We start from the raw sequence: 24,008 nt of genomic DNA, 5'->3' as shown, positions 1-24,008 counted from the left end.
GGTGGTAAGGCATCGTGGAACTCCGAGCCACTTCTTTAAGTAGCTCGTGACTCCTCTTGAGATATTCACACTGAAAAAGTCAGTATCTTACTCCTCAGATAATGAGAGAATACTCACATATATGGGTGTTCCTGAGCCAGTCTTATAAATTCCACATTCACATGGAAGAGTCAGTCTTCCTATGTTGGATCTCCCTGACCACAGAGGGATGATAGACTGAGTTGACCCCTGCCAGGATGTGAACTTACTACCTTTACAATTCCAAGTCACCAAGTCTATTATACATTTTAGCTAAAAAGTTAAGATGATGTGTACACTGACTTGCATTGTTATTTTTTAAATAGTATTTATTGTCGGCGTGGAGGACAATGCATGTACGTATTTTGAACTCCTTTCGCACCGTACGTAGCTAACCATGCTAATTGGAGGTGCAGGAGAAGGACACCAAACTAAACACAAAACGCACTTCTCAAGAAATGAGTTTTCAATCTATATTTAAAAGTGCATAGTTCCAGTGGTTTCCTAATATCGGAAGGAAGAGTGCTCCAGATGGCTGCAGAAGCGCATTTAAAAGTGCACGATGCAGTGATCGTCTTTGTTTGATAGCCAGCCAAAAGCCGCTGAGAAGATGACCAGAGTTCGCGTGATGTAAATGTGTACCAACACCATCTTGATGGATGAATTTCTTAAGAACATCTTCTCCACACAAGTGCTAAATAGTCTTGCCTATCCCACATGACCCCCCACCAGTGACACACACAGGGAGAGCCGCTACGCCCTGAAACGGTCGATTCGTTGATGGTGTAAAAATGCAGCCACTTGAAGTACTAAATGGCAGCACTCGGCCATGCCACGCGACACGTTTTGGCGTAGGTGCAGCGGTAAGTGGGCGAGCCAAGCACTCCCACAAGCCTCCGAGACCCTGTTCTGTACGATAATCGTATTCTATGCAGTTTGGGATTCAGATGAAAGAGTATGTGTTGGATTGATTCGTAAAATAACTACATGGGCTTGTTGTACCGTCTGCTGTAAATGTAAGTGCATAATTGGTATTCCATGGGGATTTGTTCAGAATTACAAAAGTGGGTGGTGAATTTCTTTTTTTCTGGGCTCAGACGACTGTTTGGTCCCCCATGCTTCAGAAGTCTTTGTTCACTTCAAAACGATGTATAACGATATTCTAAATGAGGATACGTTATTTGTTTCAAGGGAATGCAGTACAATATATGTAAATTATTGTTAGGAATTAATAAACACTGCAAGATCTTTCAACATTACAATAAGCTGCCACATATAAATATTTTAATTCAACAGCTTTTATTAACATTTTTCCGGTAAAAAAATATAATGATGATGATAATGTTGATAATTGACACAGGGCAAATTGACATGTTCATGAATGAATATCCATCCGTTAGTTACGTTTGATAATTCTTTGGATGGAGTGAACTGGAATTTATATTAACTGTACATGTGGGTTAATTGGAAGGTGGTCTGCACGTTTAAAATTACTTGGTTTAAAACTGTTAATGTTCAATGTATCTCATTGTTTTTGAGCCTGGTAGGTCATGTAGCTTTATTGAATTATTATTTGAGCATCCATTTGAAATAAAGGTCATCTTTACTTCTATGCAACATACTCTGCAAAGGCAAGACCACTCACTTCTTATAAACTGCATGGAGCATGGATATAATTGTTCACATTTTTGAGGGGAAGATAAACTGACTTTCTTGTCTCTACTTTAACAGCTCTCTACGTGTGTTCGTAGCATTAACTGACATCTGTGTTGATATATGATTGATCAGGGCGACCTTGATACTGCTGGATAAGACAGTATCTTGAAACATATGGGGAATACTTCACATTGGATTTATTCTGAGCTTTCAAGAGCTCTTCATTGTTTTGGAAATAACCATCTGTTCCCCCACTTGCTTGCCAAAGCATAGAGGCTCTTTTAATTGGCTAGATTTTTCCTGTTCATAAAGCCTTGCTGTAATTGGCACGCATAATAATTTTCACATAGTCTTCTTGCTCAGACGAGTATTGAGAAATGCTCAATCCAGTGGACATCCTACCTCACAAGTGGACATTCCACACCCCTATAATTGGCCCAATTGATCAAAATGACAACCTCTGTTTACTTTACAAAGCGGTATTAATGTTATTGACCCCAGAGGGATGACATGACTTACTACCCTGACTTAATAATGACGGTGACATACTCTTTGGTTTTTTCGGTAAAGTCACGTAGGTAGAAATAAATAAATGAAATATCTCTATTAGCTAATATCTCTATTAGCTCTCTTCACTTATTGCAGTGAATTTGGCTGTGACGGTTCCACCTGAAGACGGAAGCTTGTGTTGCCTCCGAAACGTCGTGATTTAATTTAGTTGTTTTTTCATTTATTTATTTTTACCTACGTGACTTTACCGAAAAAACCATAGACTATGAATCCTTGCAGTCACGAAAACTTCCAATCTAGGACGTTGACATAATGACGCACACTGGCAGTCCACTCATGGCCAATTTCTAACCTCATCTGTCTCGTGTAACTGTTTCTGTTCCACATGATCCTCGTGCCTACCCACAGATACTACTCTAAATCATATTTATCTGCAATGATGATTTGAAGCTTTCGTGACTGCAGGGATTACTCTTTGGTTCTTTCGGTAAAGTCACGTATAGAAAGAAAATAAATTCAATAATATAAAACGACGTTTCGATTGCAACACAAGCAATCGTCATCAGGTGTGTCTATGTTGTGTGTGTTTCTCTGGGTGTGTCTCTCTCTCTCTCTCTGTGTCTCTGTGTTGTCTCTCTCTACTTGTGTGTCTGTCTGTGTGTCTCCGTGTCTGTGTTTTGTCTCTCTCTCAAATTTAGTTCTACCTGATGACAGTTGCTTGTGTTGCAATCGAAACGTCGTATTCTATGATTACATTTATTTTCTTTCGACGTGACTCTACCGAAAGAACCAAAGAGTTATCTGCAATGGTTATGTAGACCACTGATGATCCGCAAGGCTATGGGAGATAGGCTGGAGGTTGGGAACCACTGCCCTCGGAGTGAGAGTCCTTGGTCCATATACTCTTCTTTGATGTTATAGAGCTATATATATGTTTTACCAGCTGACCTATAATCCTTTATCCAAACCATATGCTGTATAAATTAGTGAGCATATGTTTGCGGAATGCAGAATACTCGTTTAAGAATTGGCATCGTTTCCAAGTGTAAGAGCCACTGAAATAGTCTGAAGAGCCATTCAATCTTTACTTTGGTAAACAAAGCAGTTTTAGCATCATTGCAATTGTAATTTATATATATTGTAACTTATGCAAGGTTGTCAGACTATTGCTGAACATTCGCCATTGCTCTAATGTCATGTCATTATTAGCACGTGAATCGAGGCCATGGTTAGGCAGTGTATAAGACAACTATTCGTTTCTTGGGAGGAAGAAAACACAACAAACATGTTCAGAGAGTTAGCTTTTGTGTGGTGTAAACACTTCTGTCGGAAAAAATGTCGAGGATTTATCAAAAGCGTGTAATGCTTTATGACCTGTAAGCTCTATATCCGATTTGGGCTCACTTTTTGTAGCAGAAATAGCGTTGTACGACCCTCTAATGCCAGTCATAGCATGAAATCTATTAACATTCTGAAGCCACTAACATTCTATATATACGGTATAAAAGCGTACACACGTGCTTGAACATTAAGAGTGTGTCTGTATGTACGTATCACATGATGTAATGCACTGACTCTGGCAGTAAATATACCCGTTGCTAAACATAACTGAATATGCTTTTAAGCGCTTTCCGCAACTATACAATGCTTTTAGCAAGCGCCAACAGTTGCATAATAAAGAAGATATAAATATTTTACAAAAAAAACCTGTTATGTCGTTCTACCTTTAACGCTGCTTTCATTAGCACTTTATATTGGAATGAAAAATCGCAAGCAGTGATTTGTTTTTATTTCTATATAAAACAACACAAATAATAAAAGTTCCACCCCATTCAATTGCTTTCGAAGATGAGCGCAAAAACAAGCCAAAGAGAGCCACAGGGGCGAATCGGTACCCAAACTTCATTTCGCGTTCCCCCTCCTTGCCCTACCGCGTTATCTCGACCGGTCCTAGCGATGAGGTTTGGTTGCTGGTGACACGCAGCCTCGACTTGGAAAGGGCCCCTTCCTTGTAGCCAGCCCCCTCCGCCCTGCCCCATGCCAGGGTACCTTTAATGCAGTGAGGAGCACCTGGGGCTCCCCTGGCAGTGGCAGAGAATCGCCCAGAGGGGGGCTGGCGGGGGGGGGGACAAGCTGGCTGCCATTCACATCAGTGGGGCTGAGCTCACAGTCCTTGCAGCATGCGCGATAATGACGGTTTAATTAACACCTCCGCTTTCCCGTCGCACACAGCCCAGCTCATTAGTGCACCGGGGAAAATGCGCCTCCTGTTAGTAAGAATATTGTACCCTTGGCTGTCAGAGGTTAATGACTAACTGAACTGTTTGATTACTTTATTAATTCCTGAAACCAATATGTAATAAATATAATAAATATCTCGAAGTTGGGAGGGGGGGATACTATTGTCAACAGTCACTGGCGGGGAAATAAGATAAAACCTTATTTGTAAAAACAAAGGCGATATGTATGTAAGAAAGTATTGAAGAACATTTCGCTTTTTTGGTGGATTCGTGGGTGAGACGTTGGTTTTGTTTATTATTTGTGTAAACATTTAGATGTATCTTGACTTAAAGCTTTCATGACGGCAGGAATTCATATTCTTTGGGTCTTTCGGTAAAGCCACATAGAAAAAATTATAATAAAAATATCACGACGTTTCGATCACAACACAAGCAATCGTCATCAGAAAGACCCAAGGAATATTTCGATGTATTTCAAGATGTAAGTATTGACTACTGTCTTCGTTGCATTGCTAGTCGTGCATTAATTGTTTAGATCCAGAATCACGTGGGGAATCTGATGGAGGTAATATTGTGTAAAAGGCCCATGTGTGGAGATGTCGATTGACTGATAATTTTCGTCTGATTGTGTGCAGTAATTATATTATCAGTCTATTCTGCCACTGTTTTTCCACTTAATCTAGTCAACAAAATGCGAGCACATTATTTTGTGATCACAAGACTTTTAAAACTTTTTGTATGCTCGCGACATACTCAACACCAGAGCCTTCATACATTAAACGTAATATTATTATTATTATTTAAATCTTGACTTAAAGCTTTCGTGACTGCATGAATTATTATTCTTTGGGTCTTTCGGCAAAGTCACGTAGATAGGTACAAAGAAATTAACAAAAAATAACAAAAAACTCCGACGTTTCAATCGCAACACAAGCGTTCGTCATCAGGAAGACGAACGCTTGTGTTGTGATCGAAACGTCGTAGTAGTTTTTGTTGTTTTTGTTCGTTTCTTTTAACCTATCTACGTGACTTTACCAAAATACCCAAATAATATAATTATTTACTTTTATCGGTGGGAATTAAACGTTATAGCCTTTTGGAAAATATATTGCTCGGTGTTGTGGATTTTTTTTTACATATATATGAGTATCTTCTAAGTGGTCTTACTTACGGCTCAGCAAGAAGTCACAACATCACGTACAAGTCACAATGCTTCACTGAAAAATGAAAATAATCGCACCTTTCCTGTGTCCATTATTGACTTCTTATTAAATAGCGATAGAAATATTTCCACTTACATTGACTGTCTTCAAACTTTAAGCTAAACTCCAGACTTCAGTAGAATACAGGAGAAGTATTAGATTTGGATGTGACGTGATAATAGTTATCACACTACTCCTGATAGTGCCATTCTTTTGACATCGCGAAATTAAATTGTTTTCCAAATATCTAAAAACGTGTCTCCGCGTGTGGCTATCACGCTGAACACAAACATACTGTAATTTGCGTTGCTCGCAGTATAACGCCTAACGTAGGATTACACTTCAAGGTGTCACTTTTGTTTTGTCATATCGTGACAGGTTGTTACCAAAAATATCTGACTCATAAACACCAACACGAAGGTACTGGACCATGGGCTACACGAGTCCACCTCCAACCTATGCCACATTAACGCAACCACCATCTAGGCACCACCGCATTCACAGACAGTTTTCATTCCCACTCTGGGGTTAAAGAACCTCATTGCAGCTTACTGCCACAGGCCTGATGATTAGCGATGAGTCAAATTCACGGCGAGGAAACTACGGCAATCTCACTGAGTCTCGAGGCGTTTTCAGGAGGATACTGCATTCGGATTTTTGACTGCTTTTATTAACGCGTGCTTGACATCTGGGAGAATGTCAGAGTACCCACGAGAAAACCCACACGTGTATGCGAGGAAGTAACACGCAGCACTGCCATTCACTGGCCACGTCATACTCCCACACTTACAACACCTGGAAAGCCCTGTTGGCCAACCTACTTATGTATGTATGTTGACCTTCTTTGGCACCGTACGTAGGCAATCATGCTCATCGGAGGTGGCGGGCGAAGGACAACAAAAGCAGTTCTAAAGAAATTAGGTTTCAATCTAGAAATAATAGTGCATAGCTTCAGTTGCTTAGCTTCTGAAACCCTACGAGATCAGGAAGATATAGGGGAGACTTAGTTTTATGCATCGCTAGATAAAGGTACACCCTTTTCCCGGCTGCACTAATTGGTGTCGGCTTTGTGATTGTCAGTAAATTTCATAAAATGTGTCACCAAAAATAAACCGTTGAATGCAAAATATAAATTCATAATAGAGGTTTTGTGGGTTAGATCGCGTAAATATATAAATGCGTCGTTAAATCCGCCACCACCAACACAGCCAACTAGTAAGGGTTGTCACGTAAACAGAACGTGGCCAATTCGTCACTAGTACGGCACACCGGTGTGTTGGAGAGCCATGTCACAACAGTTACAAGCTGAGTACGACGTTTCGCCAGTAATTACAACTAGCTTCATCAGGCGACAGCCAGATTTGTGGAGAAGTCCACCTGTTTCGTTCCTTATATAAAGGCGTAGATGTGGTGACCACGCTTATGCGCTCTTGAGTCAAACATACATTTTGCATGCGTATTATGTAAATACTGTGGCTTGGCTCTCCAACACACTGGTGTGCTGTACTAGTGACGAATTGGCATATTCTGTTTACGTGACAACCTTCACGAGTTGGCTGTGTCGGGTGGTGGCGGGTTTCACGGCACATTTATATATTTACGCGATGTAACCTCTATTATGTATCATATCGGTCGCGAAAGCCTGCGGGTTAAACCAAAATATAAATTGTCTGCATATGAATTAACGCAGGAAAGCCACAATAAAGCGAATACTTTTTTTCAAGAGAATCCTGCATTGCAATGCTTGGCCAATATCAATTACATCGGAAGAAAAGAGAGAACCCAGAGGAAACCCATGCAGAACGAGGAGAGAACATACAAAAGCTACGTGGAAAGGCACCCGAGTCAGGAAACGAACGCAGGTGCTTGTTGCTTTGTGGCATGTTGTTAACCACTTTAGCACCTTGCCACCAATATTATGCGTGTTTTGTTTGCCCTCATGCTAATGATATTTGTATCATATAGGGTTCTGGTTTTTTTATTCCAGCAAATAAGTGTTGATAGACCTTGCTTAAATTCATTGAGCTCCTGGAAAATAAGTAGGCACTGTGTCTGACATTGGAAGGTTACTGGATTAATTCCTAGTTTGGGGTCAACTCGGCCTATCATCTCTCCTGGGTTGATAAAATACCTACTACTTTGTGAGAAGTCTTCAGTGCATGCATGACAATTGAGAAACTTTTACTTGACTTGTATTTGGTGATATTAATATATGGTGTATATATACTTACATACACCGCGTGGGCTATACACTTGATCTTTGTATAGGTTACATGGTGGCATGTTTCATGGTTTAGTTAATTAAATTAGTATAAATTGGTTCGTGTCATTTGTCTTAAAGTCGCTAATTGCAGCTTCGAATGTGCAAGTGCTCAGGATCGAAGTAACCGTTTGCAACACTCGTACCCACGCTCTCTTAATGAGAACGTTAAGTCCTCCTTGTCGGCCTAATTGGCCATTTAGCATTCGTGCTGAATCACTGTGGACTTTGATGTGTGTTTTGGTATTGATGCTTCTCCACGCGCGTGCACAATTTGGCAGTTATTATTGAGATGCTTTTCAACACTATGTTTGTAAAAGTTGCCCAAATGATAGCGCCGCATAGAAGTTCAGCGGGTTCCGAAAGGAGTGTCTCCAATTTACTCAGGGCCACAGTGCAGTAGGCCTCTTAAAAGTCCATGCCTTCATTGTACACACCTTGGCAGCGTTTTTCAAGCGGGTATTCATACTATTACGGTGGAGCATTGACACAGCGGATCAAACGCCACGCTTTGAACCCACACGAAATGGGTTCAATTCCAGGGCAAGCATAAACTAACGAGCTCGCACTGACCAATGTGCTGAAGTAATGTCAACAAACCCCCTTGACCGTCACGCCATGGGGGAGGCCTTCATCCAGCAGTGGATCGACAAATTCCGTACATTATTTATATGTATCGCTCTCAGACATCAACCGTTCACAAAGCAGCTGAAATGTACATCACTCATTTGTGTTGTCGGCCTCGTGACACCGGTGTCAATTTCACATTCCTCTATGAGAATTTGTCGTGTAAAAAAAACAACAACACTTGCATTGACTCGCCACAAAGTGGTACACAATTGAGTTATTCCGGGAGAGATTTTTGGTGCAGTGGCTCTCCAACGGCGAACTGAATGCCGGGTAGGCACTCTGCCTCTGTGCCACACGGCCAGCCCTGTTGGTGGAAGCATTTAGAAGGAATGGCATTGTATCTTCCGTCTCCCTCCTGACAGCCAGAGGAGGAGGAAGGAAGGAAGGAAGACGAGGGGCGCAAGAGCAGCTGCCCATGAAGAATTTTGGCAAACATTTATGATTAGAGGACATGGAACTAGATTTTGGAAAGTATCATTTGACATAACCGCTGTTACTCTATGTAGTCCATTACTCCCTTTATTCATAGTGAATTTCGAGAAAAAATGCGGTTATAATTATTTGTGTGAGATATTTATACAGTATATATAACGCGTGTTATGTATAAAAATAGCTGAATCGAAAAATGAGACTTTCTGCGTAGTGCTTATTCTAAGTGGGTGTCTTGTTAAAGCTTACAATTTAAGTCAGCTGAGAATCTCCGTCTTCTGCCAAGCCCCACATGTCGCATTCAGAAACACGCTGACGTCCCTATCCTTCGACACATGTACACTTACAGCCCTTTTGTTAATCCACTGCTGGCTGAATGCCAATAGCAGATTGACAAAAGAGCTGTGTACTGCCGGAGAAGGGCTTCCCGTCGCCGTGGTGGCCATAGGGGTAATATTTGACCATACTTCACGCTGAACAGTTCGGGTTGGTGAAGGCGTGGGGTATAGACGGGGGTGGCGGGGGGGGACATAGTACAGGGTGGGCCAGAAGGAAATGCCTGATTTGTTATGCCTAAAACTATTGAAAAATGAAATAAAAACCCACACTCCAATTGATATAAACATCTTCAATTCATGGAAATTCGATATAATTATTTATGAACCCGAGAACCTGCAATTCTATTTGCTGATTAAGCTGCTTCGGTGAAATGAGATTGATCTGACGCGATTACATTTGTAATTAAAACATCGTCTTGGTCTGCAAGTTCAATGAAAGCCCGTGAGTAATCTAGGCAGCTTTGATGGTCCCTGGGCTGCAATTATTGCACTAGCTGAATCTTATCCGGTAAAAAAGATGCAAGTCCTGTACCAAGATTCGCCGCAGCGACCGTCATGCGATCCCCAATTGAGTGGAGGGTCTCCTCGTCGAAGTTTCGGGGTTCTCGTTAACACTCTCCCTTAACCTGATCAATAGAAGTCAGAGATCGACAGGTTCGAGGTCTGCCAACACGACGCTTTGCATCCACCCTTGTTCCTGATTCCCCGAAATCGGGAAATCAACGCTCGAATACAGAGTAGGTCTTAAAATATCTGCGATAGTCTCTCTGTGTTGAAGTAATTGAACAATTGTTTCTGAAATAAATGTGCAACTATTCTTGCACGCTGCTGAGATGTATGCCGGTTCATCGTAAACTCCCAGGCTTCTACTTTATTTACGCAACAACAAAAATCAACAAAATAATTGAACACAAAATACCGCTATTTCAAATCAGGCAGTTACTTATGGCCCACCCTCTCCATTACAACAATGGATTTTTGCTGAACTGCCCTCTGCTGCCCAAAGCGTACTCCTTCGACACAGCGCTGCTGTGCACATGGGCCACGCTGCGGCACTGCGCGGTGGAAGTGACGCCGCCCACCAGGCATTGACAACTTGGCGTGAATGGTGAACATGTGCTCGGTGGGTGTCTCAGGTGCAGTTTACTACCAATTTACATCCCATCTGCCCCCCACACCTCCCACCCCACATATTATATAGCACGTGTTTCAGAAGGAAAAATAACAGAGAAATTTAGATTTTTAGAGCGGTCTTCCTCGCAGCGGCTTTTGTCGAGCTATCGGACAAAGACGGTCACTGCATTTCGCGCTTTCAGATGCGCTTCTGCGGCCGTTTTAAAAGTGCTTCTTTCGATATTAGAAAGCCACTAGAGCTATGCACTTTTAAATTTGGATTGAAAAGTCATTTATGTAGAACTGCTTTTGTGTTTCGTTTGTTGTCCTTCCCCTGCACCTCCGATTAACACGGTTGCCTACGTACGGTGCGAAAGACGTTCAACATACATACATACATAAATGCAAGATGCTCTGCAGGACTGTGGGACACGGGGAGTCCTGGTAAAGGGAGGTTTATTTATGTTATATATGGTAAAGGGGGTTGTGATACGGCCGAGCAGTTAGCGCGATGGCCGCTCGTTGTAGAGGTTCATGATTCGAATCCAGCAGAAGCAGCAGCCCTGGTTATTGCTGCAGGTGTTTAGGATCGGCATCCAAATTCCCTAAATTTGACCCCAAAAATGCCCGCGAATTACTCAATTGAAGTTACACAAAGTGGAATTGAAGTTACTCTAATTGTAACTTGGGACGCTCCTGAAATAGTCATGAGGTTTTTCTGGGTAAACAAGCTAAATAAAATAATACAAATAAACACATTTAGAGAGAGATGTAGTCAACCTCGATACGGGAGCAAAGAGGTGATATCCCACTAAGCAAAGATTCACTGAGGGCTTCCAAGGAAAACCTTTCTAGCTGGAGTGCAGATTGAATGGAGGAGAGTAGAGCGAGGTCAGAAAGAGTGCATTCCTGAGATTGAACAGGATTTTGAGTCAGTGGAGGGCTTCGACTATTGGGGCGATGTGGTCTTATTTATGGGTACTCTTGAGATTTTCTGGCCGCGGTATTTTGAATCATTTGTTGTTTTGAAATTAGGAATTTAGGAAGTCCGTCGAGGAGAGAGTTGCAGCAGTCGAGTCAGGATATGATGACGCGCATTGACGAGAAGATCATGGCAGATGCAGGAGATGAAGTTAGATGTGAGCTTTTGACTTATATCGCTTTAACTACGTAAGAGGGTTGGAACAGTGGGTTAGCACAGTGCACTATGAACCAGACAACCTGAGTTTGATTCCCAGCCACGGGTAACATCAGTGGAGGAGAAATAATCGTGGCCCACTATTCACGTGGTGAAGTTTTGTCAAACAGCCTCAGTGTCGTGGAGAGGCCTTCGACCAGCTGTAAATGTATAGCATGGCTCTACAGTTTTATAGTTACTATCGTCAATAAGCTAGGTAAGCTTTAAACACGTAGTACTGCAATTATAAAGGGAATTTACAACAGGTTGCACGTTTAACAACATGATTTGAGACGTTGCAAAGTTATTCTTTCATGGTGAATTTTCATATACAATATATAAATCTTTTTGGTCCTTTCGGTAAAGTCACGTAGAATGGAAGTAATAAAATAAAAAAATGAAACATAATAAAACAAATTATTTGTATTATTTTATTACTTCCCTTCTACGTGACTTTACCGAAAGAACCAAGAAGATGAATCCCTGCAGTCACGAAAGCTTTAAATCGAAATATATAAATCATTCACGGTGCTGTAATTGATTCATAGCCATCACTGACACTTTTTTACTATTTCATGTAAATCAGTGCATATGCCACCATGCATTTGGTGCATTTTGGAACAACAACAAATCACCCCGAGAGTCCCATGCGCTCAATACGTTATCCATCCGATATTTAGGTGCATGGTGTCTAACGTATTGCTTGATTCAAGTGTTCTCCAATAAAATGTGAATGGAACAGTGGTCTATTGGATTAGCACACCTGTGCTTTGAACCTGGAAAGTTAGACTTTGCCGGGCACGGATAATATCAGTCGTAAAGTGATCTCTGAAACGCTCCTGGTTCCCAACACCACCCTTCACCAATGATTACTGATCAGTCCGGTGCAGTACGGTGAAACACTGCCCATGACCGACATGCCAATGGGAGGTCTTCATCCGGCAGTGGATTAACACAGGGCTTTACATGATCGCTTCTCTTTTAAGTGAGCTATGGCTTTGAAACTGCAGTACCTTGTATGTGTGTACGTACGAGGCGCGGGTGTCTGTGTGCCAATTCACGCCGGGCGCATCCCTCGGAAGATTGGCTTTGAATTGGCGCACGCGTCTCCTGACGTTGACCCCTAGCGGTGATGCGCTCAATGCCCCGTAATGAGCTGATCAACCTCCCCCCCCAATCGTGGATCTCGCCGCGAGCCCGCGGCGCGTCGCAGGTAACCCGCGTGCCCACACGGCGCTTGATGTTACGCACTGTGAAAGCTATTACTCGCTCGGATTATTAGTCACGCCTAATGATGATTCCGATGCGGGGTGATCTGTCAGACCCCGCTGCATCACCGGCGCTCTCAAGACAGGAAGATAATTGCCCCCCCCCCACTCTCCTTCTGCCCTGCATCGGAGGCTCCCTTGGGAATTGCCTCCCGCCAGCATTCGAATGCAAACGGTGCGGGTGCCCTGTGCCCACCGATGACTTTTATTACAAACTTATTTTCGGCCGAGAGCTGTCAAGGTGCACCACGTGCATACATGGAGGCGAAGATGTTGCCGTGCAAGATCTGCTCCTGAATGTTTGTTTTTTAGATATTGAGTGCGCAGGTGGTGGAACTGCACCAGGGGCGGCTCGCATTTAGTTTGCTTTTACTCACAATTATAATCCAAGTTCACTCTTGGTATCTTGTTATGTGATGCCCATTTAGATCTCTCACTGTGACCAGTGCATTTTGTGTTCGTGGCCAACTTCAGAAGATGGCCAAAGTCACTTCACTAAGTCTCTTCATACACGCTACCTGTTATATGCTCTACAGAAATATGTTTACAATTTCAGAACGTCAGTCTCTTCTCAGAATAAATGCGTTTCATCACGAATCTGTTCAATCTAAACCTTAAACGTGTCGCAGTGTGAGGTCCTGTTCCCATGGACGCAATAATATCACTTTGAAGACACTGCAATTAAAACACTTTTTTAACACTATCCCGAATTCAAATCCTAACGATGATAAGCATATCAAGGTATAGAACTACTGGTGTTAAGAGCGTACAGCGTGTTTACAGTCAAACAAGTTGTGGGTGAATGTACATCACAGGCTGTTTACACAAAACAACAAATAAATACCCCCCTAGATATCTACCCAAGGTGTGTATTTTGGGCCCTCTTTATCACAAGTTTAAAAGGTTTGTTAATCATAAATTAAACTTAAAATCACAGGAACGTTCGACCGATGTTCCTCCCTACAGGGATGTTGAAAAGTACACGGATGACGCGGCAGTGATATTAGTGGAACGAGGTGATTAAAAAACAATTCTCGCGAATGAAGCTTCAAACACATGTCAGTTTCCGAAGAGACACACAGCTTTGTAGGTACGTGCCGAAAGGACAGTTTGTTTTATACGAATATTGGATAGGTTTTTTTTCAAATGTGTTCATCAATCTGCCCAAGAACACTTCATGTTCTCAGGTATACGATACAATCCCTTAAAAACTAGTCACATTTATTACTGCACAGGCTACGAATAGTTTCCAAGCTATTTATATCTTGAGGCAAAATTGACAATGAAATACTTTAATAATGTACGTTTACGCTGCATAGCAGCTCAGTTAGGACACGTGGGGTAGGTCGCGATTGCCCTGAACAGTATGAAGGCTTCCTCATGGAACTGGCTTGTGTTTTTTGCGAGTGTTCCTGCTGCATTATTACATGAAATGTGGCCGGAGAGTGTGCAACGCAATATATATCCAGCAACAACCAAAAACCTCCACCAGTGTGTGCTCAAAACGACCTCAAAAATTGGCCACTCGTTTGTCCGGTGCCATCAATTTGGGCCATCGTTTGGGACAACTTTTGGCCGAAAACATCCCCCCTCGCCAGGAAAGGCGGCTTTTCCTTTCAGGTACAGATGGGATTCGTGAAGTTCATCATCCACATCGTCACGAATATTTGGAGGTCTACTTTGCTATAGAATCATATGACATCTCAGCTATTACTTGCTACGGACTCGGTACCGACCATACTGCCAATGCGCTACTGTGTATTTAAAAGATGATGTCGTCTTATAGCAATATCAAAAAATACGTTGGTGGTGTGGGGGGTGAAAGGTTGGTATCCTGGGATGTCCATCTCCGACACCGACTGTGGTTTTGACCCTGCCTCTAGCACAACCACGAAGTGGCCCGCGCTTTAATTGCGGAGCGACATCGCAATAGCGCGCGAGAGAGAGACAATGAGCGTGGCTATCGCGGCCGCGCTTGACGCAGGCTGCCGGGACACCCGCTTGTGCGCAGATGATGGAGCGGCCAGGGTGGCATCTGCCACGCCGCAGCGCCACGCTGGCTTTTATAAAATCCACGTCGGCTCGCATAACGCGTCATGGGGCGATCCGTAACGGAGGAGAGCAACTGCAGCACGTGGAGGCCGTGATGGTGTCTGTTGTCTGTGTGTGTGGGGGGGGGGAGCGGTGGTGCAGCGGTTAGCGCGCCGCGCTGCGAACCCGGCGACCCAAGTTTGAGTCTCGCTCACGGCCAACTCAGCTTCAAATTAGTACCTGCTAGGGGTGATCGCTAGTAACGCATTGCCCCAGCAGTCTCGCTAGTCTCGTACGGGAGATCTTCGCCTGTGTAGAGAGGAGGAGATGTGAGTTTAAGACAGAGTTCATCAGATTTATTTTGTTTTCAGAGACAGGCGATTGTTGGGAGGTAATAACGCGTGTTGCCTGCTCCTCCCAAACGCAGCAACTGTTCCACGTGTTTACAGCAACATTTGAAAAATGGTTAGATACACGGATGATTTGTATTCCGTTAATTAGGCTTTCATTTACACTAATGCCTTTTTAGAAGAAGCAAAAAAAGAAATTGTATTAATTATGCCTATCGGGTTATTAATTTAGGGAACAAAAGTTCAAATAAACATGAATGTTCCTAAAATGATGACTTGTAACCTGGCATTAAATGCCATTAATTAGCAAGTGTGCATCCAGAAAAACTTTTAATTGCCTATGAAATTAAGCGCTGATCAGCTTCCCGATGCAAACATTAAACGTATAGAATGGGAAACCCAGTAAGTTTGAGGGCTGTGCTACGTGTGGGCTCCCACTGCTTCCACAACAACAACAATCGCCATTCGCCACTAAGTGGCGGTGACGTCACCACGGCGCTCGTGCCAGGCTACGTGCACGTTAAGGCCACGCGAAGTGTCGAACGCCCGTTGGCAGGAGGTCACGGGACAGACCCAGGTGCCATGGGTCGACTGACTGAGATGTGGCTTCCACAAAGACAAAGATCCTCCCTATAGCCTGAACAGACTGTTGGGGCAAGTGCTGTTAGCAAGCACCTATGAAGGCCGGCACGACACACAGAGGGTTGGGTGGCTAACACCCCACCCGGCGCCCTCGTCTCCCTAGTGGCAATGTTTACACATCGCACCAGGTACTCGTTTTAGCTTGAGTCGACCTAGGGGAGTCCCAGGACCGGTTCAAATAATCGTCACCGGTGTTGGCCAGGTTCGTAGCGCATCACGCGAAACGCTCCACGACCACTTACACACAAACACGCGCGGTACACACGCAAACGTAACGGCTTACACACGCCGCGAAATCCACACACACATACCTACGCAGCTCTACTGCGTATGCTTTCGTGTTGTTCAGGAACTGAAGAAGCTGCCAACAAGGAGGAGTCAAACGTCGGACATAATGTCGAACAACGCGTAGGACCAGCCCGAAAACACATCGGAGCAATGTGAATTAACCTCGTGCACATCATGCCTGTGGGTACCGCGTGTGTATGTGTGTTAGTGTGTGTTAGTGTGTGTATGTTTTAGTGGGTGATCGTGGGGGGCGGTAGTGTGGCGGTTAGCGCTACGCTGCGCTACGATCCTGGCGACCCGAGTTCGATCCCCGCTCACGGCCAACACCCAGTGACGATTGTCTGAACCGGTCCCGGGCCTCCCCTAGGTCGACTCAGCCTCAAATTAGTACCTGGTGCGGTGTGTAAACATCGCCACTGGGGAGACAAAGGCGGTCGGGCGTGGAGCTGGCCACCCACCCCCTCGTGTACCGTTCCGGCCTGCATAGGTGCTCGCGAACAGCACTTGCCACAAAAGTCTGTTACAGGCTACACGGGGAACCTCCGTGTGTTCGTGTGTGATTGTCCACATACTAATTACTACACAATTCCACGCCACCGTATTCATTTCGCCTTGTCTAAATTGACACTTGACACAGTGCGAGAGCGGGTGGTTGTTTGTGGCTCTGGCACGAGGCTGTGGTACGGGTTGGCGATGGGAAGGGGGTTAGAGCATGCAGGATTCTTTGCCCTCGTTGTATTTTGGGTTCCGGATATTTTGTAATTCGTACACGGGTATCGAGTGAGGCTTGGCACGGTGCCCAACCAAAAGCTGAACTCTGTGCGCTGCGCTTCGGCTTTTGCGGCGTGTGCAGTATTCACATACCGCCGCGTGCCGACATGTACACGCCGCGGCTTTGTACACACAGACTCTGTTGCCTTCACTGGAAAGTCAACTTAACGACAAGGAACGCTTTGTCGACGAATCTTGATACGCAAGAAACAAAAACTTTGCGGATTTGTTTTCGCGATAACAGTTTCAAAAAAAAGTGCAAACACGAAACATCACACCGCAGTCGTCGTACACAATGCCAAATAATAAAGCACCTTAATCAGGCAAAACATTGTCTAAATCCTGTATCCGTCGGAACACGTGAGACGCTGTTGGTGACGGCGGTTGTGCTGCGTGCGCGCTCTGTCCTCAGCATCGTGTCGCCTTCATCACAACACGGGGCACGCGCCTACACTGGCAATCAATGTCCTTTGCAGAGTAGAACTCCTTGCCTGAGTGCAGAGAGAGAGACATAGAAAGCCCGTCCTGATAGGTCGTGCCCCACCAGCTCGGTGCGGCTATTTGAGCCAATCGGCGGTGCATTGCAACGTCCGCTCGCGTTCCCGAAAGTCGAGTCAAGAGGGTGACGGAGGCGAGGTGCCAGAGTGACCAGGGGATCACGGCTCTGGGAGGCGCGGTCTCTCCCTCCCCTCCGCCTCCACACACACACACTCACATACTCTCACACACACACACTTTCGCACACTCCTGCCTCTCGCCTCCCGACTCTTGGCAGAGTCGCAGCGTAAACGCGGCCACGTTGCGCGGCGCCCGCCGGGAAGAATGCAGCTGGCACAGGTCTGCTTTGCTCCCGCCTCCATCAAACTGACGCCGGGCTTTCCCACTTTCGCAAATCGGTTACATCATCACCACCACCACCAAAACCAACACCAGCAGCACAACAACAACCACCAGCAGCAGCAGCAGCAACCAGCGTTTGATGTGGAATTGTGTTTGAGGGATGATCCGCGCACGTCCCCAGACGACGCGGAGCGGGCGAGCGCTCTTCACAAACTCAGCCTCGGCATGAGCGCGCAGCCGGGGCGCTTCTCCTTGACGCCCTCCAAGGGCAATCACCCCGAGGAGCAGCAGCACCAGCAGCACCACCAGCACCACCAGCAGCAGCAGCATCACCAGGGCAGGATTCCGCTCTACTTCGGAGAGCTGAGCTGCGAGGCGCGCCACGCATTCGAGGAGAGCGCCGATCGCTTCGCCACCCAGGCAGCCGCAGCCGCCAGTGGCGGAAGCGTCATGTTCCCGTACGTGGGGCAGCAAGTGGCGGGCAGCCACCCGGCATTCCCCATGGGCAGCCCTGGCCGCTACGTGTCGGCGCAGTCCATGCTGTCTGGCGGCCCTTACGGGACCTTCCTGACACCCTCGGGCAGCGCGCAACCCTTCTCCGGCTACTCGTATCCGCAGCAGTACACGCACGGGTACCACCAGGGCGGATCCTTCTACCCGCTGGGGCCGCCGCAGCCCGGTCTGGCGCCGGGCAAGGCGCACGTGTACCTGTGCAACCGCGCGCTCTGGCTCAAGTTTCACCGCTTTCAGACGGAGATGATTATCACGAAGCAGGGCAGGTGAGCGCGCGGTTTATCCTGCGCGCACATGTGCGCTGCATACGCGTCCGCGTAATGACACCGTGGACCAGTTAGACTATGTACGGAAACGCACTCTTATTCTGCGTGTCCGCGTCGACGTGCTTTTGTTGTTACACTCTGGATCAGTAGATGTGTATGTACGGCAAGGTATGCTCATTCTGTGCCCATGTGTAGACGCGTTTATTTAATCGGGCAGGGTGCTCGGTGTGTGTGTGTGTGTACATATATATACGTCCTGTATTAACGCCGCCGATTGTTGTATGCACGGCAGAGTGCTCACTCCGTGCACGCGTGTAAACCTGACGTTTCTGAAATAACACTACCAATCATTACAACAATTTACGATTGAGAACAATTTTTTGTACGTGTACCTACGATATGTCTGTGTAATTGCACCATTAACCGTCAATCATTCTGGCGTGGCGCTCATTCTGTATGCTTATCGATGTATATATATAAACTGAGCCTCCGTGATCACCAAAACAATAAGGACGTCTTCTTTGGAAAGTAAACATTCGTTGAAAATTCAACATGGAATTATTATTCTTTCGTATGGAATAATAGCAGCAGATTAAACATGCAATTTTAGATGTGTTATCCACTCAATTGACTGTTTAGATGCAGACTGCATCTCGTCCGTCACTCCTTTAAAGCAGTGAAGACAGCGGCGGCGGAGTGTTCACAATTTAGTGGTCGACGGTTTGGGATTAGTGGCCGTGCTCGCAGGCCGCCGAATCTTCGATGCGCCATTGTGCATCAGGTGGCCGCATCAGCCATGCCCGCTCCTGATTCAGTTTAAGGTCGACCATTGGCCGCGTGGAAAGTTAAAACCGTGAGGTTCGACGGTAGGGTCCTGCATGAGACGTTCATTTTTGACGTCGCCGTTGTAATGTGGAACTTCACCTTGCTCAGGGTTTGCAGCGAAATATCTCGCTTGAATATAGTGAATATATATACATAATCAATGCGACACGCTCACTCCGTGGGCTCGTGTTTGTATATATGTGTATAACGTTTATATATGTGTCGAATGAGACCTTCAATACACTGTCAATCGTTCTAACTACAATACAACGAAGTGCCCATTGTATGTGCAATACATCATTGACAACAATATCGGTTGATCAAAGCTATATCTACAACCAGCTACGAGTCCGTACAGTTCACTCAGAATCTCTATATATTTTTTTAATTGATCTTCTTGCCATCGTTTACGTTCGTGTTGTTTTAATCGTCATTCGTTTTATCCCACCCCGCCGTGTTGTATTTATTGCTTACATATTTTTGGTTGTCATTTTGATACTTCACGTGCAATCGTACCCCCCGTCGTGTCCAGGGGATGCTGGCGTGCTGAACTAAGGGCTGGTCGCGCAGCGACGATAATGATGAACACCACGACAAGTATCGACATCTGGTGTTATCTTTTAGGGAATTAAACGACTACAAGTGATATTTAATATATATTTAAATGAACTATGCACGTCCATATAAAATAACGATTTGGACGTACGTGGTCTTAAAACAAGCGGGTTATCGGGCTTAGTGTCCGCTGTGAAAGCCATTGGTATCTGGCAGCACTTTTTTATTTACAATTTCCACGTCTTTATTTCGTTACTTGAATATATTTCTTTAGGGTGTCTAGGGCGGACGTGATATTTCAATACAAGCGCGCAAGGAACGCGATGTTGAATTAAAATATGAAACAATAATGTGGTTGTTTAATCTCGCCAAATTGTTGTAGACACGTGTTGCTGGAGGTGGTATCATCGTGCGACTTTGATCGCGACAGCGCCAGGTTACAAATTCCTGTAAATATTTTCATTAAATAATGCTATTTAATTCCGATCCGAATTATTATCCCACATTACATATCAAAAGGCTGTTTTAATCCTTATTGTTAATTTGACGAAGTGAAAAAACACACACACAAAAAACAATCTGTGGAAAGATTTCAATCAACTTACATTTAACTCAATCTAAATAATGAATGTACCTGTTGTAGCGGTAATGGTAATAACAACCAGGGAAGAAACACGCATCTCTCTCTCTGGGCGCGAGAGAGACCGCTGCTGTGTTCCGTCAATGCCTTTGAATTTAAAAAGACACCCAAGCGCCCGTTATTCCCAGACACGGCTTTATATGCCCCCCACCTTCGCAATTAGAAGCGCAACTGTTGTCGCGTTATTTGTTTCATACGGGACACTGAGAGGAGGAGGAGGCGAGTACCCGATATGTTTATTTTTAACTGTCAGATTAACAGGGACACAAACACTGCCGTCGCTTTTGCGTCAGCTGTCTGTCCCGCTTGCTGCTGCCGCTGCCGCTACTCCGTGGGGCGACCGCGATCCGACAGCTGCGGGGCCACGCCAACGGCGCGCGAGTCATCACCACCACCACCGCCACCACCGCCACCGCCACCACCACCGCCACCACCACCACCGCCACCACCACCACCACCACCGCCACCATCACCACCGCCACCACCACCACCGCCACCACCGCCACCACCACCGCCACCACCACCCGCGCCACCACCACCACCACTGCCACCACCACCACCGTCATCATCACCACCGCCACCACCACCGCCACCACCGCCACCACCACCGCCGCCACCAACACCGCCGCCGCCACCAACACCGCCCTCACTCACTCACAGTCGTCTCCATTACATTTCGCCAATTATGTCACAATTGTGGTTTTAAAATATCGCGCAGGTGATGGGCGCGCGCGTGTGTGTGTGTACACAAAATGCACTGTCTATGGATATTCACACATCCCCAACAAATGAGGGAGAGGAAGGGGGGTTTGGGCGGGGGGTATTAACGGGTTTTTTTTGCTCTCGCATATTGGATTTTTTTCTTTCAGGAACAGCCTTTTTTAATATTATAATTATTATCGCGGCATGTGCTCTGTAAATGAATATTACTACGTGCGCGATGAGTCAACAGTGGCTGTCCTATGGATATTAGCCGCCGCCCCGAATCCCCCCATCCCCGCCATAGGAATGTGGAATTCTCAACGACGATTTCAGGGCCACCACCAACAATGGAAGATGAATGAGCACCGCACCCCTCGTTCGTTTGAGCACGAGGCACAACCGATTAAAACTTTTACTCGAAATGAATTCAGACACAACGCAAGAAAGCATCAAGGTAATGGGTTTAATAAATACGCCACGTGACTGCAGAGTGGAGTGCACGTGTGAGACGCTGCACCCGAACTCCGCAGTGCGATCCTCGATCAGGCCCTGTGCTCGAAACGTTTGAAGGTGTCAGCCGCGTCTTGTGAACGATTCGTGACCGATTCGTGACCGAACGTGGGTGAATACAGGGGATGGGACGAAACATGGCTCACGCAGCAGCTGGGACCCAACGTCGATATGTTCTAGATTTGAAGTTTTCGTCACTGCAGGGATCCATACTCTTTGGTTCTTTCGGTAAAGTTACGTAGATGAAAAAAAAAAGATTGAATCACGACGTTTCGGAAGCAACACAAGCTTCCATCATCGGGTGCGACAACCACGGCAAAAAAACTAAATTACTGTAGTGACGGAAGCTTGTGTTGCTTCCGAAACGTTGTGATTTAATTTAGTTATTTCGATTTTATTCTTAATTTGTATTCTTATTCTTCATTTTCACCTACGTGACTTTACCGAAAGAACCAAAGAGTAACGTCGATATGCTTGACACCTATACGCCCAGGAGGTGCATTAACACGCGTTTCGCTGTCCAGTGATTTGCCCGTGGCTTTCGTTTATAAATGGCGATTGCTTCATACTTCGAGGTGTTACAATTCTAAATTAAACACTTGTTTTCTATTTTACCAGGTAAAGGTCACCAAGCTATATATCGCTATTTTTCAATAGCGACCTGGTAATAAATGATAGCTCAACGAATTATCGTGTGGAAATGTATAGCAGCCAGATACTCGAAATGCGTGTTTCGAAATGTGGAAGGGAAACCCCGGAGAAAAATCCACGCGACCTCCGAGGAGATCGTGCACGCTCCAAATATACAGCAGGTATCTTCAGGATCGGGATCGAACCCACAACCTCCTGTATACCAGGCGAGGCAGTTAACATCTCGCCACCAAGGGCGCTCGCTGTTCAATGATTTACCCGTAGCTTTACATTTACAGATGCGATTGCTTTATGCTTCAAAGGCCTGCAATTCAACGTGTTCCTACGAATTATATATTCAACATCATCACTGGCCATTATTTATCCACTGCTGGATGAAGGCCATCAACACGCTCTTGTGGTCCAGCGTTGCTACCATCGGATCTCACCTCGTGCACGTAGGCGGATCTCATTGCTCAATCTCCGCGAGGATCGTCCTCTTAGGCGCGTTCTCCACTTCAGCATGCGATTTAAAAAATTGTCTGTATAATACGTCAAATAATACTCTACGTTAAATGGCTGCTCTTTTCCCCCACCATCCTTTAAAGTGGCAGCAATTTGCATTCGCAAAAGATCTGCTCCAGCACTCGGCGTCTGCAGACGCACGTGCGCACGCACATATAGATATCCCGTTCATCCGAAGACTCCTAACTCAACTGCGTCTTCACCCATTCGTTTATTAATATACGAGCGCAATAAATTAACTTAAAGCGTGGTCGCATTCTACATTTCTATGACGGGGTTATTTATATTTTCTCTCGGTGTGTACTGTACGTATATGCGAGTGGCTGTCGCAACATTTTATTTTTGAACGAGATGTTAAGCCTGCAAAACATGGAGCATTGTTTTGCGAAAATCTAAGTATACAGCCTATCATACAATACTGATAAATGTTAGCACGCTCGAGTGACGTCACGAGAGCGTTATCGAACCGCGTTTGAAAGTCAACTGAAAGTGGTGTTTTCCGAGTAACAAAGCGACGAACTCGCGTGGGATTATCCCGCGACGCACAGCCAAGGTGCCTATCGATAAGAGGCAACTGATCGTATCGCATTAATCAGTCATCGAGTATGGGTATTTCCCCAGCCTCTTTAATCGGATTGAGCACCGCAATATTTTTTTTTACAAAAGCACCGAACCACAACATTGAAGGGACATAAATCTGAAATCAGCGCCTTCAGATTATTCAGGTGTACGCGTGTTTGGGAAGTCGGGTTTTGAAAAAAAAGTTTAAAATACTGTATGTTCGTTCCCCATTTTTTTTTCTTTGGTGGGGGCGGGAGGGGACTGTGCCAAATCAAAGTTTTTTTTTAAAGCCCTTTCAGACCATCATTATAATTGACGACAAGTAATCGGTCCTTTTCGATGGTCTCGCTCTATGCGTGCCGGTTCTTCTCATGTTCCCTCCCGACAGCTCAAGGCCGACGATAGAGCCGAATAAAAACAAACTCCCTTCGTCTTTGTCAATTCTTTACCAGCCCTGTGGCGTCAGCCACCTCCATCTCTCTTAGATTGGGCATCCTTTTATGGATGAAGGCCGCCTC

The 24,008-nt window shown here is 45.3% G+C and overlaps 1 protein-coding gene across 1 annotated transcript in view; it reads left to right on the top strand.

Annotated features, from left to right (window-relative positions):
* The first annotated feature begins 11,483 nt into the window (after positions 1-11,483).
* LOC144936480 (T-box brain protein 1-like) overlaps positions 11,484-24,008 on the top strand; it is a 34,349-nt gene continuing 21,824 nt past the window's right edge. Inside the window, exons 1-6 of the mRNA XM_078863575.1 lie at positions 11,484-11,535; positions 12,701-12,786; positions 14,853-14,990; positions 17,699-17,760; positions 17,922-18,062; positions 18,105-18,542. Coding sequence (XP_078719701.1) covers positions 11,484-11,535; positions 12,701-12,786; positions 14,853-14,990; positions 17,699-17,760; positions 17,922-18,062; positions 18,105-18,542 — 917 coding nt within the window. The remainder of the gene's footprint in view (positions 11,536-12,700; positions 12,787-14,852; positions 14,991-17,698; positions 17,761-17,921; positions 18,063-18,104; positions 18,543-24,008) is intronic.

The sequence above is a fragment of the Lampetra fluviatilis genome, chromosome 1 (genome assembly GCF_964198595.1).
Source record: "Lampetra fluviatilis chromosome 1, kcLamFluv1.1, whole genome shotgun sequence".
NCBI classification, from domain to species: Eukaryota; Metazoa; Chordata; class Hyperoartia; order Petromyzontiformes; family Petromyzontidae; genus Lampetra; species Lampetra fluviatilis.
The sequence above is the reverse complement of the archived record's forward strand: the minus strand, read 5'-3'. Positions and strand labels throughout refer to the sequence as shown.